The 16,589-nt window shown below is 37.2% G+C and overlaps 1 protein-coding gene across 1 annotated transcript; it reads right to left on the reverse strand.

Moving 5' to 3' along the window:
* Positions 1–247: 247 nt before the first annotated feature.
* DBX2 (developing brain homeobox 2) lies at positions 248–15,219 on the reverse strand. The gene is made up of 5 exons (XM_063445113.1): positions 14,917–15,219; positions 12,680–12,707; positions 5,090–5,185; positions 2,715–2,908; positions 248–684 (listed from the first exon to the last, which is right to left on the reverse strand). The coding sequence occupies exons 1-5, from the start codon at positions 15,217–15,219 to the stop codon at positions 364–366; spliced, it is 942 nt and encodes a 313-aa protein (XP_063301183.1). The 3' UTR covers positions 248–363.
* Between the last annotated feature and the right edge of the window lie 1,370 nt (positions 15,220–16,589).

Genomic DNA, 16,589 nt, shown 5'->3' on the forward strand with positions numbered 1-16,589 from the left:
TTAAAATTATCTAAGAACTGCATTTTAGGGAAATCTATACCTATAACATTTGTTGACTTTTTTCTCCTTTTTTCCTTTCCTGTATTAAATGAACACAACTTACAAATGTATACGTGTATCCACTTTGAGACATACTAATGTAATTTTAAAATCAGAAATATGTTTTTTTTTTGTTTTAGAGACATTCTAAAAAAGCATTAAAAAAAAAAATTCTACAAATAATATAGTTACTGATCCTATCGTGTTAGTTTTCATTTAAAATGCGGTGTCGGATATAATGTCTTGCACATATTTTTCTAAAAAGTGCTCTTTTTATGTCCATGTCATTTTACGCACTTTAAAAGTTAGTTAAAGTCAGAACGCTTAGATTTTAGTGTGAAAGTTGTTCTGCAATTCCAGCTTGCTTCCCCGGTGATGAGAGCCCAGATTTACAGGCGATTGTCTAGTGCTCCCAAACGGTTGCTCTGATAATGATGATTTCGCATTGCATGGTAATTTTGTCTTGATCTTTTTGAGTTGCTGAATATTACTTAAATCCCTTTCAGCGGGGTAGACGTTAAGACTTGATGCAGTTCTTGAGAGTTTCTGTTCTGCCATCTCTTCCTTTAAGCACATTTTTGAAAGAACCTCTTTTTCTTTTGAATTTCTCCATTTCATCCTCCTGTTTTGGAACCATATTTTGACCTGTTGAAAGATAAAATCAACATGTTCACACAATATATCAGTATCAAGTGTTATGTCGGAATGAAAAACCATACACTATCTAGTATTATTAATGAATAATTTACTAAAAAAAAACATAGTTGGAGAAAAAGAATCAATCAACGGATAGCTGTGAGTATTTGTGAGACCACCTCATTTTTACTCCACATGTCGTTATCAATAGATGATCGATAACTATGATTGATGACTGCATTAAATGAATCACTACAGGACACGGAGAGGCGTAAGAATAAATATATGGAAAACAAAAAAATATATAAATGCAATAAAAAGATATGTTATATGTATTGGCAGCAAACAAACGTCGTATGAAGAAATATAATATGGTCCGCAGCATCACTAATAAACAAAGTACTAAGTCCTTCACTTTCTGTTTTTTTTTTGTTTATATTTGGCTACATGACAAGTTTCCCTGCATTAAATTGCATGTGTCATGACGAACGATTTGAAGTCGCGTCAACTAGCATAAAATGTTATCTATATATTTGTGCTACCCACGCTGCTAGGAAATGTATAGATACAAGGTTATTTTATATTTTTATATTTTATGATTTTATATTTTGGCCCTACTGCTGTGCCATTGGCTAGAGTTAAAAGTACATCAATGGAGGCGGAAATCACTGCAGCTGTACCCCAATATGATGCGATTGCATCCCACAATTGCATTGTTTGGTGGTAGTGTGGCTATGTTTACAGCTGCCTCGTCCATGTTAAATGCATATGCAGCTCAGTTGGTAAGTTCCCTGACCACAAAGCATGTTTGAAAATGCAAAGGTCTCAGGTTCAAATCTGTGGAGGGCCAACTCGGTCGTTCATCCTTCCAAAGTCAATAAAATGAGTACTATCAGTTGGGAAATAACAATGCCTATTACTATTCAGCTGCTGATTTTGTTAATTCCGAGAGCGTGCGCTGAAAAAGCGCTTTGAGTCGCACTGGGAGAAAGGCGCTATATAAATACTAGTTATTATTATTATAATAATATTTAAGTATTTTTTTTATTCTAGATGTTTATATCTATATGTTACTGTCACTGTAACAAAGCCATGAATATGTTTATATTAAATGTCCTAATGCTGCTTTTTACTATGTGTAGAATTTTTATATTTATAGAAAAAAGCAAACGACTTATAATTCAATGTACGAAGGAATAAAGACATATATTAATGCTGTAGTACTATGAATCTTTGCCCAATGAGTATCTCTTTATTCTTGCTTGCATTAAATTGTGCTATGGTTTATGCAGAAATAAACAATCTATATAAGCAAAGACAGAGAGTTACTGTGGTATTGACTAAACAGTGTATTTTCAGTGAATTGAAAATAATCAAGCTGTGCATGTAGGTGAGTTTAACTCGGCTTCAGATGTATTCAATTTAGGTACGGTTAATAAAATTCGAATTCTATACTTGTAAGAAAGTTTTGCCAAGCCCTATTAGATTTTCTCTATCTGAATATTTGTATCATATCAACAAATCACAATACCTCTCATATAAACTTAAAGAGACACTATAGTCACCAGAACCACTACATCTTAATTTGGTTGTTCTGGTGTCTATAGTCTGTCCCTGCGGTCTTTTTAATTTAAACACTGCCTTTTCAAGCACAATAGGAAAGCATTGGATTGGCTGAGATTATTAAGTTTGATGATCTCAGCCAAGGGGGCGTGGCAGCTGCGACAGATCCGCGCATCGCTGGAAGATAGGTGACTGAAATCACCTTTCACTTAGCTGACAGGGGGGCCTAAAAGGTGTTTTCATAACTATAGTGACAGGAATACATGTTTGCATTTCTGTCACAATAGTGTTCCCTTAAGATTGATTCTATACACAAATTGTTTCAACCCAGAATTGCTATAATGGTATTAGAATTTCTGCAGGATGTGAGTAAATATGTATTTAGCGCATTTGGGGTTACACAGTTATATTTTGATTCTTTCAAACTTTATATTCACAATCATATTTTTATTTATTTCAGTTTAAGGGCAATATACCTGTGACTCCTTCAAAGCAAGGTTGACCGCAAGCTTCTTCCGATCAGCCTTGCTAATGTATTTTTGTTTTTGAAACATCTTCTCAAGTGCTTTCCTCTGGTCTTCCGAGAAGACCGCCCTTCTTAAGATAACACGTCGCACTTTGGTGTTTGAATCTTGTGTCAACACTGGCATGTCTCTGGCAGGTTCACTTCCTGTAAAGAAAATATTATATTAAATGTAATAAATATAAAATATATACATATACATTATTTTACTGCTCCTTCTTTTTTAACTCTATTGGTTATTTTCTCACTTAAACTATGAGCTGCATAAGTGGCAGGAAAATCTACGTATTGGTGTACTGCAAAATATATGAATAATATTTATACCACATATATATTTTGCAGTATGTGGATTAGCCCATTTTCATGTCCTTTTGGTCTGTCCTAATTGTTTTTCTCGAAATGATTAATTTATGAGCGAAAATTGGCTAAACCAATATGCCAAAATGACAAATCGATTTGGGCGAACTGAATTTTTTTTTCACCATTCACAAGTCTAATGTAAACTTGCAAAAAGAAGAATCTCTATGAGATGTTATCTCTAAAATGTAAAGTTAGGGATATTTGAAAATTATATAATAATATATACATTGTAAAAATAATGAATTAAAATATTTGCATTTTTAATTTCTCCTTGACTGTTAGCTCGTTTGAGAAGGTCCCTTTTCCCTTTGTGGTTCTACTTGATTTTGTTTGTCAGTAACTTACAATTTTATTCTAACTTTGAATATTGTAACACATTGTGGAATATTAATTGCCGCTGTGTAAATAATATTAATAATTTCTAACAGAATGTGTCAAAGTATAATTGGAAGAGAATTAGAATAGTTGTACATTTGTTCCTGGCAGAAGAAGTGATAAATGTCTTCTTGATGTGTATAACATTATCAATTTGCCATCGTAGAGGACCACCTTGAAGGACTCAAGGAGTGAGAAAAAGGTTTAGTCACGGTTTCCGTTTTTCCATTGCTACTCAATATCTCCATGTTAAACGGCCAATTAATAGGTCACATTGAAAATTGTGTATCGGCCTAGGTTAATAAACAATCGTAGCAGTTGATTATGTGACCTGTGCATTCAACAAGTTTGTCTATATACTGCTCTCATGCTCTTAACTCTCTTTTCAGGTAGAAGAGGTTAGAGGGGAAGATGAGCTTAAAGGAGTCTATAAAAGTCATTTTCATTCACTGCTTTAGTTTTCAATCAAGTGTTTTAAATCGTGCGTAGAGATCCCATTGGAATGCGAGACAGGAAAAAAGACTGCATAGGGATCTGTTCTTTATGGGTCTACAAAGGGACAAATGACCTTTGCCAAGGCATTTTTCACTATGAAACGGCTCCTAAAGTTCATCTGCACAGTGAAAAATGGTGGTGAAGTCGCGTGTGGATGAGTAAAGTGAAAGTGGCGATTGGTCATGGTACTGTTGCCCATTCTTATGCAGCCCAGGCCTTGTAAAACGCTCTGTGGGAAAGTGTCAGCCCCCTAAAGGGACACTCATCAGTTTGCAGCTCATTAAACTGTCACAGCCTCTGTTAGCAGGAATTAATCAACACATTTTGGAGACCTTAATAAAATCAACAGCAACAGAGGACAGAATAATAATTCAAAGTATAACGTGTTATTCTAATGAATTATAATTATTTATTTATCTTTAAATCTTTGTTTTTTAAAGCAGACCTTTATTTGAACTAAAAATTTTTCTTTTTTGGGGGGGGCTATAGCTTAGTATGCGGATCAGATTTTGTTTTCAGTTAAAGTTGAACAAAATGTTTAATTTACTTAAAAACAATATTTTTTTGTGGAAAAGGTCCAAATGGCCTAGTATATATTACAAAAAAAAAAACTTGACAAATAGTAGACCATTATTTTGGCTTTACATTTTGCAAATTGTTATCAAGTGAGCACAATCACTCTTCATATATTCTGTTATTTTTATACAATTTTTAATACTTTATATATATATACAAACGCACAAATATACATTTCCCGCTATACATGTTGTACACTTGTGCTTTCGACAGTTGCGTACCAGAGGGTTTTAGAATTCACGGCTCATGCTTTTTGGTTCTCAAACTGTTAAATGTTTGATAACAAGAAAGCTATTAGCCTCTTGTTTGGTTGGTTTGGTTTCTATTGGGGCAATTTCAATTGTTCAGAGCACTTAAATCGGATAAATCTTCGGAAGGGACGCTGAATAAAACTGCTGTGATTTTTCTTAGGAATTAGCTACTTGCCATTGCATCACCAATTAGCTTTCTTGGACCCATTAAATCCTGCTGCTTTGGTTTACAAAGTAAGTGAAGCATTACTGATGGAGGATAAAGGCTTACTTGGAAAAGCAGTGGGGGATGCAGGGTGCGGACAGGACCCACCACAGCAAGCCGGATAGAAAGGCAGGGATTGCAGAAAAAAGCACTTCGAAAAGCCTGCAAGACAACAAGAAAGTGTGAGACTAATTGATTATCACCCCTTACCAGATATACCAAGTCATATAACAATTATTGTTATTTTCATTTATATACAGGTCCAACATATTCTGTAGCGCTGCACAATAGGTCATAAATAAATGCTGATAAGACAAGTTAAGCAAAACAAAAACGAGAGGTGATGAACACCTTGCCCAAACCAGCTTAAAGTCTAACCGGTTATATTAAAAATAAATATTAGTATGCATTATATAAAGAACTGCAAAACAATCAAGATTCTGCCTATTAAAAAGATTTATATGCGGGGTCAGGGCCTGGCCACAATGCTAGCAGGCTGCATGCAAGAGGAGCTCTTGCACAAAGAGGTCTATTTTGCTGATAACAGCCAAAACATTAACCATCCAGTGACAGATAATCGTGATATATTTGACAAACAACTGCAGGAAGTGGGTATACAAAATTCTTACATGGAAAGTTACTGCACCTGAGGAAGACCCAGCTGGGGTCGAAACGCATAGTGCTTTCGAGGAAAGACTATGTGGCATTCCAGTAACTTTCCATGTAAGGATTTTTATTTGATTTGTAATAAATGTTTTTGATTTTATTATAACTGTAGTTGCCGTTCCTTATACTTTTCACTTCTGAGGTTCAAGACCATCTCTATTTGGATTGAAATCCCCCTATTGCACTCCCACATTGATATACCTGAGCCAGTTATTCCAACAAGCTCAATAAAATGTGAGTGTAAATTTTTGAGGATGTAAATTGGATGTGTATTATATGAACTACTGTGTTGCCCTATGAGTTTTTCTCTTTTTATCTCTATTTTATCACTTTGCGCTGGTCACTTTAACTTGTGTTTGTTGTGTTCATACTTGGTGGAATTGTTGCGATTGGCTCCACAAGTGATCACTAGCTGCATGCTCTGAGCTCCACTATATATTGCACTTTTTTTGTATTTGTAACTGTTAGTATTTGCCATAGCTATAAACTCCATAAAGATTAATGTGCCAAGCAATTAAAATATTGTCTGCCAATGCGATTTGTTTATAATAGGGTTAATTCAGCCTCCAAATCCTCTAGTGGCTGTCTCACTGACAGCCGCTAGAGGTGCTTGCATGATTCTCACTGTGAAAATCACAGTGAGAGCACGCAAGCGTCCATAGGAAAGCATTGTAAATGCTTTCCTATGAGACCGGCTGAATGCGCGCGCAGCTCTTGCCGCGCATGCGCATTCAGCCGAAAGGGAGGATCGGAGGCGGAGAGGAGGACGAGAGCTCCCCGCCCGGCGCTGGAATAAAGGTAAGTTTTAACCATTTACTCTCCCCAGAGCCCGGCGGGAGGGGGTCCCTGAGGGTGGGGGCACCCTCAGGGCACTATAGTGCCAGGAAAACGAGTATGTTTTCCTGGCACTATAATGGTCATTTAAGAGGACAGACATGCATAATATTATTAGTAGCTTCTGTTGGGCTCATTCAGAATGAAATGGCATATGACAATTCACCATGACAACAATAATAGACGTTGTTCCAGGTGGCAAAAGCGAAGCATTTTATACACTCTCTATATTAATACACAACGTGCAATTCCCCATACAGCTCTCCAACCGATACCCAGCCGTGGCCGACCCAAACCCGCCCTGCACTCCCCACAGTCCCCTTCACTCCCCGCAGTCCAACTTCAACTAGAAACCAAAGGGGTCACCCACTCAGAAGGTGAACTGCGAGCGGGCTCTGCCCCGCAAGCAGGACCCATCCCTGGATACTCCATGTTCTGCACAAAACGCCTGCACCCCCAGCCACACACCAGCCAATGCGCCAACTCCCACGTGTCGGCGAAAAATGACCGCAACTCCAACTGTGCCCCACGAAACACCCATATCTGCAATTTCTGCAACTACCGTGCAGTCCCTGTCACATTATGCCATGTTCTGCGGAGATGTCTGGCCTCGGCTTCTGGTATCCAGTACTCTTTTTACAATTCTTGTTTAGTTTTTCTTGGGGTTTTCTAGTTTTCTATTCCATGTCTTGTTTTCTTTATGCTGGGTTTTCTGGGTTCATTCCTGTATTCTGTTCCTGTCCTGTCCAGTCTCTTGGATTCCTTTAAATGTTTGTTTTATGTTGCCCCGTTCCTTCCATTGTTCCTTTTGTTTCTGTTGGTTCCTGCAGGCAGATGCTTCAAGTCATCTGCTCCTTCCTTGCAGGTAAGTGCTGTATGTGTTTTATTATGGTTTATGTAGCAGACATTAGGCAGAGTAGGACCTGACGAATATGGGGTACTTTGACATAGTTGGCAGGCTTATGCAATGTATGATCATATAATGTAACTAAACCCCCATAGTTTTACATTATAGTACTTAGTTTTATCTCCTCTTGTTTTGCCTATTAGATCTTGTCTTGTTTTATTTTGTATTCCCAGTCCATGTACAGTCCTGTCCTGTCTTGCCCCTGTTATGTTAAGGTTTCCCTTATGTACTGTGTACTTGTTCTGGGTTTAGCTTTCTATCCTTCTCTGATTCTGGGTTCTTCTAGTTTTGTCTTGTTTCCATGTTAGGTGCCTCATCTAGTCTTGCCTTGTTTTCTGTACTGGATACATTCCTGCAGCAGATCCTCCCTATTCAGCTCCTGGGAGGTCTGCTTATATCAAAGCTCCTGGTTCCTGCTGCAGAGCCTCCCTATTCAGCTCCTGGGAGGTCTGCATATCTCCTAGCTCTTGTGATCCGCAGTAGCTGTATCAGGGTCTGGTATGTGGCCGCACAAACGCTGGTGCTCAACACCAGGGGGTGTGTGGTTACCCTGCACCAGGCCCTGATAATCCACTTCCACACTGAAGACTCCTCTCATCTCCACATCAGGCACAGGAGTCCCAGTCTTCGGACTGCCACCCTGACTGCCCCTCACTAAACCCTGCCTCTCTCCGTGAAACCTCCATCCCACTCGGAGAGTGCCGCATTGCCCACAAACCCCCGGCTGCCAAGAGGGGTCCCCACACAGGAAAATTTCAATGGTAGCAACCGGTGCCAGAGCATGGGGGCGACCAGACAAACCGCGGTGCCCTCTCCGACTCTATACACAAAATATTTCACGTAGACATCTGCGCCCGCAGACAAAAAGCATGAATCATCCCGAGGATCACCAAACAGAGAACCCTCCCAGTGGAGAAATGGTTTTATTTTTCTTGCAATTTAAATTCCCATGTTTTGTACTCAGCACTTTACAGGTTACAATTCATTAAGTGCAGTTATTTCAATGTACATTTTATTAATATAGAGTTTTCTCTTCATCTCAGCGGAACCCGTGCACGTTTTGCCTCCTGGAAGTATCTTGACAGAAATGTTTACAAACATTCTCAACGCTCGCATAGGAAGTACCAAACTATTCGGATAAAATTAGATCCATATGGATTAAAGTATGCCTTTATTTGTTTATTCTGATTATTTTGTAATAATCCCTGTGGATTGTATGTGCCACTCTCATCTATAAGGGCTAGCTTTGCATTATGGGAGCTGTAGTCTATAACAGCCAACATGCAAGAGATTGCCAATCACCTGTGCAGGTGGTATCTCTTCACTCCAGGAACCAACACACCAGCAGTGTCTGTAAATATATGTAGGATTACCAAATGTACCATGTTTTTCTGGAAACTTATACATGTCGATAAAGATACATATGTTTTGAAATTCATTTTTGCAGGAAGACCCCATGCTTTGCCTCCGAAGTGAACTCTAACAAAACCATGCGTTGGCTCAGTCTATTTAGCATTCTATAGCAATAACGAGTATGTCCCCTAAGCAGTGCTTTATGGACACATCAATGGATTCTGGGAGTTGTTTAATTGTCACCTTACAGCCATAGAAAGACAACAATGTAACCACATCTCCCTAAAACTCATCATGTCTCATGTTTAGCGGAATTTATGGAACAAAATGGTAAACACAGAAATTTGAGAAAGAGGTACAGATAGGGTGGACTTATTACACAGAAAGTGAAACTAAGTTCATCTTACTAAACCTCTAGTATATATTATGTGTTTTGCTAATTATTATTATTATTATTTAAAAAGTGCCATAATGTTCAGCAGCACTGTGCAATGGGTATGACTTGAAGACAATATAATACATTAATTATTAGGAAAAGCAGTACTGAAGGTCCTGTCTCTGAGTCTAAAATCCAGAAAGCATAACACGACTTTAAAGATGGCCCATGAGCTCACAATCTAAAGGAGATAATCAGGGACTGAGAGAAAAGACAGCAGAGATTTCTTAAATCTGCAGCTCGAGGATTTTAGGAAATATTATCCAGTTCATCTTATTGTCCCAGCTCCACTATTTTGGCTTAAAACTTGTAATTCCTGTGTCAGTTCTCCACAATTCGCAATTAAATGGACAAACTCTTTAATAATTAAAGGATAAGTGGAAAAATAAAATGTGTATGAACTGTTATTATACACAAAGCAGCCAACAGAACTCTGTGACTCAAACCATCTGCCAAGTAACATCCCACCCAACAGTATTCATTACACTGCCAAAATTAAACATTTAATATAATAGCTAATTAATCTTATTAACACCCTATAGTGTTAGAATTAATAGTGCTGCTATAATGTTTATTTAAAGTAAATATTTACGTAGAAAATGAAACATGAAATTACAACAAAGTTAAACTTATTCAGTTCGCACTTAATTAAAGTGTCACGGTCCCTTGTGGCTTCACCCACATATCCATTTGGATTGTGGTTAATGGGGGAGAGGGGCAATAGGGTTACCTATGTCTCTCTCCTGACGCCACCATCTTCTGGTCTTTAAGCTCCAACAGATTAACTGCCATGCAGACACATCAATGCCATAGGCATCTTTTCCAGAACGTGTTACCAGGCGCCATCACGACATTTTATCAAAATTTGGCATATTTATAAGACAGTTATCTGCCATTGAAAGGGACATCATAGTCACCAAAACAACTTTAGCTTAATTAAGCAGTTTTGGTGTATAGATCATGCCGGTGAAGTATTACTTCTCAACTCTTTGCCATTTAGACGTTAAATCTAAACACTTTCTAAACACTTCCTGTTAAGAGAGATACAATGTTTAAAATTCCTTTCATGCACATTCTGTTTAATTTAGAATTCCTTATCTCTTGCTCTGTTAATAGCCTTTTAGACCCCAAAGGAGCCTCCTGTGTGATTAAAGTTTAATTTACAGAGCAGGATATAAAAACTTCTAAATCAAGCTAACATCTGACTGTATACATCCAGCTATTAAGTTTGATAAAGGTTTTGTCAAAGTTCTTTGAAAAGTCCTCTGAGTTCAAAGGCAAAAAAAATCACATTCTTAATGATGCTGAGATTTCAATTTTGTGGCAACAGCTTGAGGAAGGATTCTTGTTTCAGCATGAAAATGCCGCTAGCATAAAACATGATCCAAATAGAAATGTTTGCTCAAGTTCAGAGCCTGAATGGCCTTCACAGACAACTGACTTCAACTTTATCAAATGCCAGTTGTTTGAATCAGAATACTAAATGCGAGCCATTTGAAATTCACTTTGAATTCACCTCGAATCTCACTTTAGTAAATAACCCGGTAGGAGTAAAGAGTTACGTTTGTTGCAGCAAAAGGGGCCAAAGTCTAGTAACTCATGTAACTATGTAACTCATGCTGGGTATGTGATGATGGTAGGTGTATGTGACAGGGGTTAGGTGATGGATATCATAGGACTAAATGTATGTAGCTGACTGTGGCTATGTAACAGGAGTAGGTGTGTGTAACTGATGATGGGTACGTGACCAGTGGATCACATACCCACCACCTGTGATATACACCACCTACTACCTCTCATATACATCAACTTACTACCTTTATATACCACCACCAGTCATATACTATAACTAAGTTACCACCTCTCATATACCACCACTAGTCATATACATCAGCTTACCACAACTTTCATATACCACCACCAATCATATACATCAACTTACCACATCTCATATACCACCACCAGTCATGTACTATGACATACCATCTCTTATATACCACCATCAGTCATTTACATCAACTTACCATATCTCTCATATACCATCATCAGTCATATACATCAACTTAGCACCTCTCATATACCACCACCAGTCACATACATCAACTTATCACATCTCATTTACCACCAACAGTCATGTACATCAATTAACCACATCTCATATATCACCACTAATCATATACATCAACTTACCACATCTCATATACCACCATAAGTCATGTACTATAACTTACCACATCTCATATATCACCACCAGTCACATACATCAACTTATCACATCTCATTTACCACCAACAGTCATGTACATCAATTTAACCACATCTCATATATCACCACTAATCATATACCGTACATCAACTTACCACATCTCATATACCACCATAAGTCATGTACTATAACTTACCACATCTCATATATCACCACCAGTCATGTATTATAACTTACTACCTATTATATACCACCACCAGTCACATACATCAATTTACCACCTCTCATATATCACCAATAACATACATCAATTTACACCTCCGATATGCTTACCACCACCTTCCCATGTCAGTCTATAAAAAAACCTTTAGCAGGATTAACCACGGTGCAACCTAAGCTGAATTCGTAGAACTTAGTCAGGGATTCAGCCACATCACCCATAACTAACTATTTCACTGTTTGACTCACAGTCAGGTATTCTGTTATATGCATCACAGATTCTGCGGTGACAATTCTGAGACCATAAGCACTTTGTACCCAGGCCAGTGAAAGCCCAGATTTACTGCATAAATTGTCAAGCAAAAGTCCCATGATCATTGCCCAGTCTACTGGGCTGCATAATTTAAGGAACCTGGAATGCGAGTTAGACAAACAAAGAGTTAATTAAGTTGGGTGGCACAGGCAAACTTGCAACCTGTCTATAGACCTCTGCCATCTTAACCTGGCTCTGTATTTCTAGCTCTTTTCCGGAAATGCCTTAAACAATTTCTTCATAAAATGGAAAGATTTGTAGTTTAGCTATAAAAAAAAAAATCCTGCAAGGTGGATACGGAAGTTCCACTCATGCCCATTTATGAAATGACAATTCCTTGACAAAATAAGTGAGTCTGAAAATTGTGTGTTTTCAGATTTCGCAGGAGCTGCTGTGAAAATTAACCACAATTTAAAATATGATAATTTCCTTGTGGGAATAGAAATGTATACAATATAATGAGTTCAATTTAATTCCCCACACCAAACTTTCAGCCTGGGAGATGGTTGATCAGTAAAATGAAAATAAACACAGATATGAATGTGCAAATTCCCACAAACAGAAAAAAAGACCCTCCATCAAGTCTTTGCAGCTGATTTTTTTCAGCATAAGAGCACCTGCTAACGCGTTATGATTTCGGCCATGGTATGACCCATACTGTCTCTTGAAGGCAGCACTGTGTTGATGATAAAAATGTAAATGTTTCAAACAAACTTTCTGGACCAGTTTTATTTCCATTCCCTGTTAAAGGACCACTCTAGGCACCCAGACCACTTCAGCTTAATGAAGTGGTATGGGTGCCAGGTCCAGCTAGGGTTAACTAATTTTTTTATAAACATAGCAGTTTCAGAGAAACTGCTATGTTTATCAATTAGTTAAGCCTTCCCCCTAATTCTCTAGTGGCTGTCTCACTGACAGCCGCTAGAGGCGCTTGCGTGATTCTCACTGTGAAAATCACAGTGAGAGCACGCAAGCGTCCATAGGAAAGCATTATGAATGCTTTCCTATGCGACCAGCTGAATGCGCGCGCAGCTCTTGCCGCGCGTGCGCATTCAGCCGACGGGGAGGATCGGAGGCGGAGAGGAGGAGGAGAGCTCCCCGCCCAGCGCTGGAAAAAGGTAAGTTTTTACCCCTTTCCCCTTTCCAGAGCCGGGCGGGAGGGGGTCCCTGAGGGTGGGGGCACCCTCAGGGCACTCTAGTGCCAGGAAAACGAGTATGCTTTCCTGGCACTAGAGTGGTCCTTTAAGTGTTCCTGTGTGTATTACAGTTTTCCAAAAAAACTATAATATAGAGGTCCATAAATGATATTCCCAGACTTGATTTAAAAAAAAAAAGAAAGAAAGAAAGAAAAGACTATCAAGAGGAACGAATTAACAGGGGGATTGTAATGATGGAGGGGGTGTGATCAAAACCATAATAAAATGAGTGCACACACAAATGTCATAATTAGCTCAATGGGATAGGATAAATTACAGTAATTGACATATTCTGATATAGCATTTTAGTCTTAAACAAAGTTTTGCAATATTGTAGTTGTTATTGTTAATCTCGCTATATTTATTCTTAAACCATACGTAAGAGCATATATATTTTTTATCTTATTTTTATTTTTTTATTTTTTTAAGTAAGTAGAAAACTGCATTTGTTTTGTTTTTGTTTTTTGTATGCATTTAAATATTGTAATTAGTGTTGAATAAACTCCAATTGTCACTGGGTTGAAGTTTCAAAGGTAGAATTAAAATGATAATGAAATTGTAAGAACATGGACAACTTAAATCAGTCTGTATTTGGTAAAGCAGGGTTAACGAAAAGACAGATCTGCAACAGTTGAAAAAAACATATTGGGATTTGTAGTCCTACAAAAGCTGGTTAACAACAACATTAAAAAAAGGCAGAAATAATGCAAAGATGTATGAATTTCAGATCAATATTCACTCCAATAATTGTAAGGTTGTTTTTTTTTGTTTGTTTGTTTGTTTTTTAGAAATGCAACATTATCCAATGTACAAAAGTGTTATATTAATTATTTTATACTTGTTTTATGCTTGCATTTTTATTATGTTATGGTTACACAATGTCATAGTATTAAAACTTTCAAAAGTTTTGGGTTAGCACATTTTAGAATTTCTCACGGGCAATGCTTATATTTCAAATGCTCAATGCAGAAATATAAATATACATGCTATTTAAAATTATATTTTCATTCAAAAAAAATCTGATTCAATTCCAAAAGTTAATGTGTTTGAATTAAGATATGACTTTTTTTTTTAAATCTGGTAAGTCAACTATACCATATAGATCGGGGCAACCAATCTTCAGCACACAATATGTTATGGACTACATCTCCCTTGATGCTTTGCCAGTATAATAGATGTAAACGCATTATGGGAGATGTAGTCCACAAAACTGCAGTGCCAAAGGTTACCTATCCCTGCCATAGGTAATATTTTTTCTGATTAATTTAACAGTATTCTCTCATATATGATGTAGGAAAATAAATAAAAATAACTACGAATCATTTACAAGAGTTGCACTAACTGAAATGAAAACTACAAACAATTGAAATTTGCACCAAAAACATGTATTGAAACATACATTTTCCAACCGTAAATTTTAGTCAAATAAATTTGATGTAAAGAGACTTTTCATAGAAGAAGTATGTTAATAATATGACTCAAACAACTTAGCCTCCCTTTCCATAATATAATAGATTTCTAATAGTGCTCACCGAGTAATTTGCTCAAGATCAGTTGCATAGAATTAGGATGGCTAGAAGAATGTAGACAAACAATGGTTACATCATGAACAAGGTGGGGAACTATGATGGATTGGCACTGAATAGCAATACTCTAAGGTGATATGGTGCCAGTCCAAATAATGGCATCTCTTGATTTTTTAGAGCAAATTCTAAGAAAAATTAAATACATACCTGGGTTAAGATGCCAAGCAGCCCTGGAGTGCTGTTGATAGAGACCAGGCAGGGTATCAGAAGGGTGGATGAGGCGAAAAGCCCAGGTTGTAGGATATGTACCTCCTGGTGGGCTAATTTGTTCTGCAGTAGGACTTGGTGATACTTGAAAAGTGCTGCATGCAACAGGAAGGCACTTTGTGGCATGAGTGTCCCCATCTCTCAAAATATTATCTATTAAAAAACTTTTCCCTAAAGCCCCAAATCCAAGATGCATTGGTTTCTGGTGGATAAGGGTAGAAGGTCCCATGAGGTCCCAATTCATAGCATGAGAAGGCAGAGCACTGTGGATCATCTTGAAGAAGGGTCACCCTCAATTGTCATAAAAAGTAATTAATATAATGTACTTATTGACTGGGTTTTCTTAGATTTCAAATCTCAGCAGGAAATCCTTTGAGGGGTCTAAATCTAACTGCAGTTAGTGAAGTTTTGGAACAAAGCATAGAGGATTGTCTGTAGTGATCTGTGCCCCATATACTTAGCTGACTGGGAACTCTACAGAGATAAGGCAAGCCTTCCTTCTGGGGGAAGGTGTGTCCACTAGACTCATTCATTATGTCAAATGAGGATGACATGCCCAACAATTAACTCTTGCACATGATTTAAATGCAGTAAAGAACTATATTGGGCTCTGAAGTGAGTTCATGACAATGTGCTTGCTGTAGTGTGAGGAGGACCAGTTAAACAAGGGATTTCTACTATATTAGTCAGAATTGGAAGTGCAGCTGGTTGCTAAATAAAAAGAGCAATCCTTCTGGTTTTAGCAAAAGGAACCTCTGTTCCTTTTACAATGGTCTGTGATATGGAATGGAAACTTTTCTTCTAAAACGTCATTACTAATAACATCGCGATCATTTAAAAAACATATATCAGAATGTAGCATCCTATCATTGTTTTGGACTGCATTATATAAAGTAGAGATGAAAATGTGTATATTTCTATAAAAACACAATACGAAATAAGATGCGAGGATTGGATACATTGTTATGCTTGAAATATTGATTCTATGTTTAATAGAAAAACTAATTTGTGAAATAGCTGCTAAATGCCATAATGGTTTTTTTGTTTGTTTGTTTGTGTCTGTGGTTTTTGTTTTTTTTTTGGGGGGGGGGGGTTGCTTTCATTATGGGTCACAGTGTTAAAAATGAATGAAAAACATTATATTGTTGCCCTATAAGTATAATATTTTAAATAGAAAACCTGCAACCAATGTAGCATTGTGATATATTCAAAAAGTTTCAATTTTTCCAGAACTGACATTTTGAAAAACTGATAGGATTTTTATTTTATTTTTTGTTTGTATTTTATGCCTGATTTTGTGTTAGGTTTTTTTTTTGTAGAGGAGGAAAGTATGTGGAAAAAAATAGGGAAAATTAAAAACAATATATTGTGATTTATATTAATTAATGAACTATGGGAGCCGAATGAAATTTGCAATTCTATACAATTCCTGGTTTGGTGATCAAATTCATGTAAACATTAGGATTTGGTTCAGTTTTAAATCTTTTGGAAATGCTCCAGATTGTATAGAATATATAAGAATAGCCAATATAGTGTACGCCATCTATAAAACAATATAAAAACAGATATACAGAGACAAACAAAAAATAGGCAAGAGAATGGAATGTACAATGAGTTGTGCCGAAACCTCAGGAAAATTTAGTT

Source organism: Pelobates fuscus, chromosome 3 (genome assembly GCF_036172605.1).
Source record: "Pelobates fuscus isolate aPelFus1 chromosome 3, aPelFus1.pri, whole genome shotgun sequence".
Taxonomy (NCBI): domain Eukaryota; kingdom Metazoa; phylum Chordata; class Amphibia; order Anura; family Pelobatidae; genus Pelobates; species Pelobates fuscus.

What these genes read in the sequence shown, in the direction of transcription:
- DBX2 (XM_063445113.1), bottom strand. Translation starts at nt 15,219, where the DNA reads ATGATCCACAGTGCTCTGCCTTCTCATGCTATGAATTGGGACCTCATG. An exon ending in AGGGAATGGAAATAAAACTG is followed by an intron (nt 5,186 to 12,679) that starts GTCCAGAAAGTT and finishes GTTGTCTTGCAG; the next exon opens with GCTTTTCGAAGTGCTTTTTT. An exon ending in ATCCCCCACTGCTTTTCCAA is followed by an intron (nt 2,909 to 5,089) that starts GTAAGCCTTTAT and finishes TTTTCTTTACAG; the next exon opens with GAAGTGAACCTGCCAGAGAC.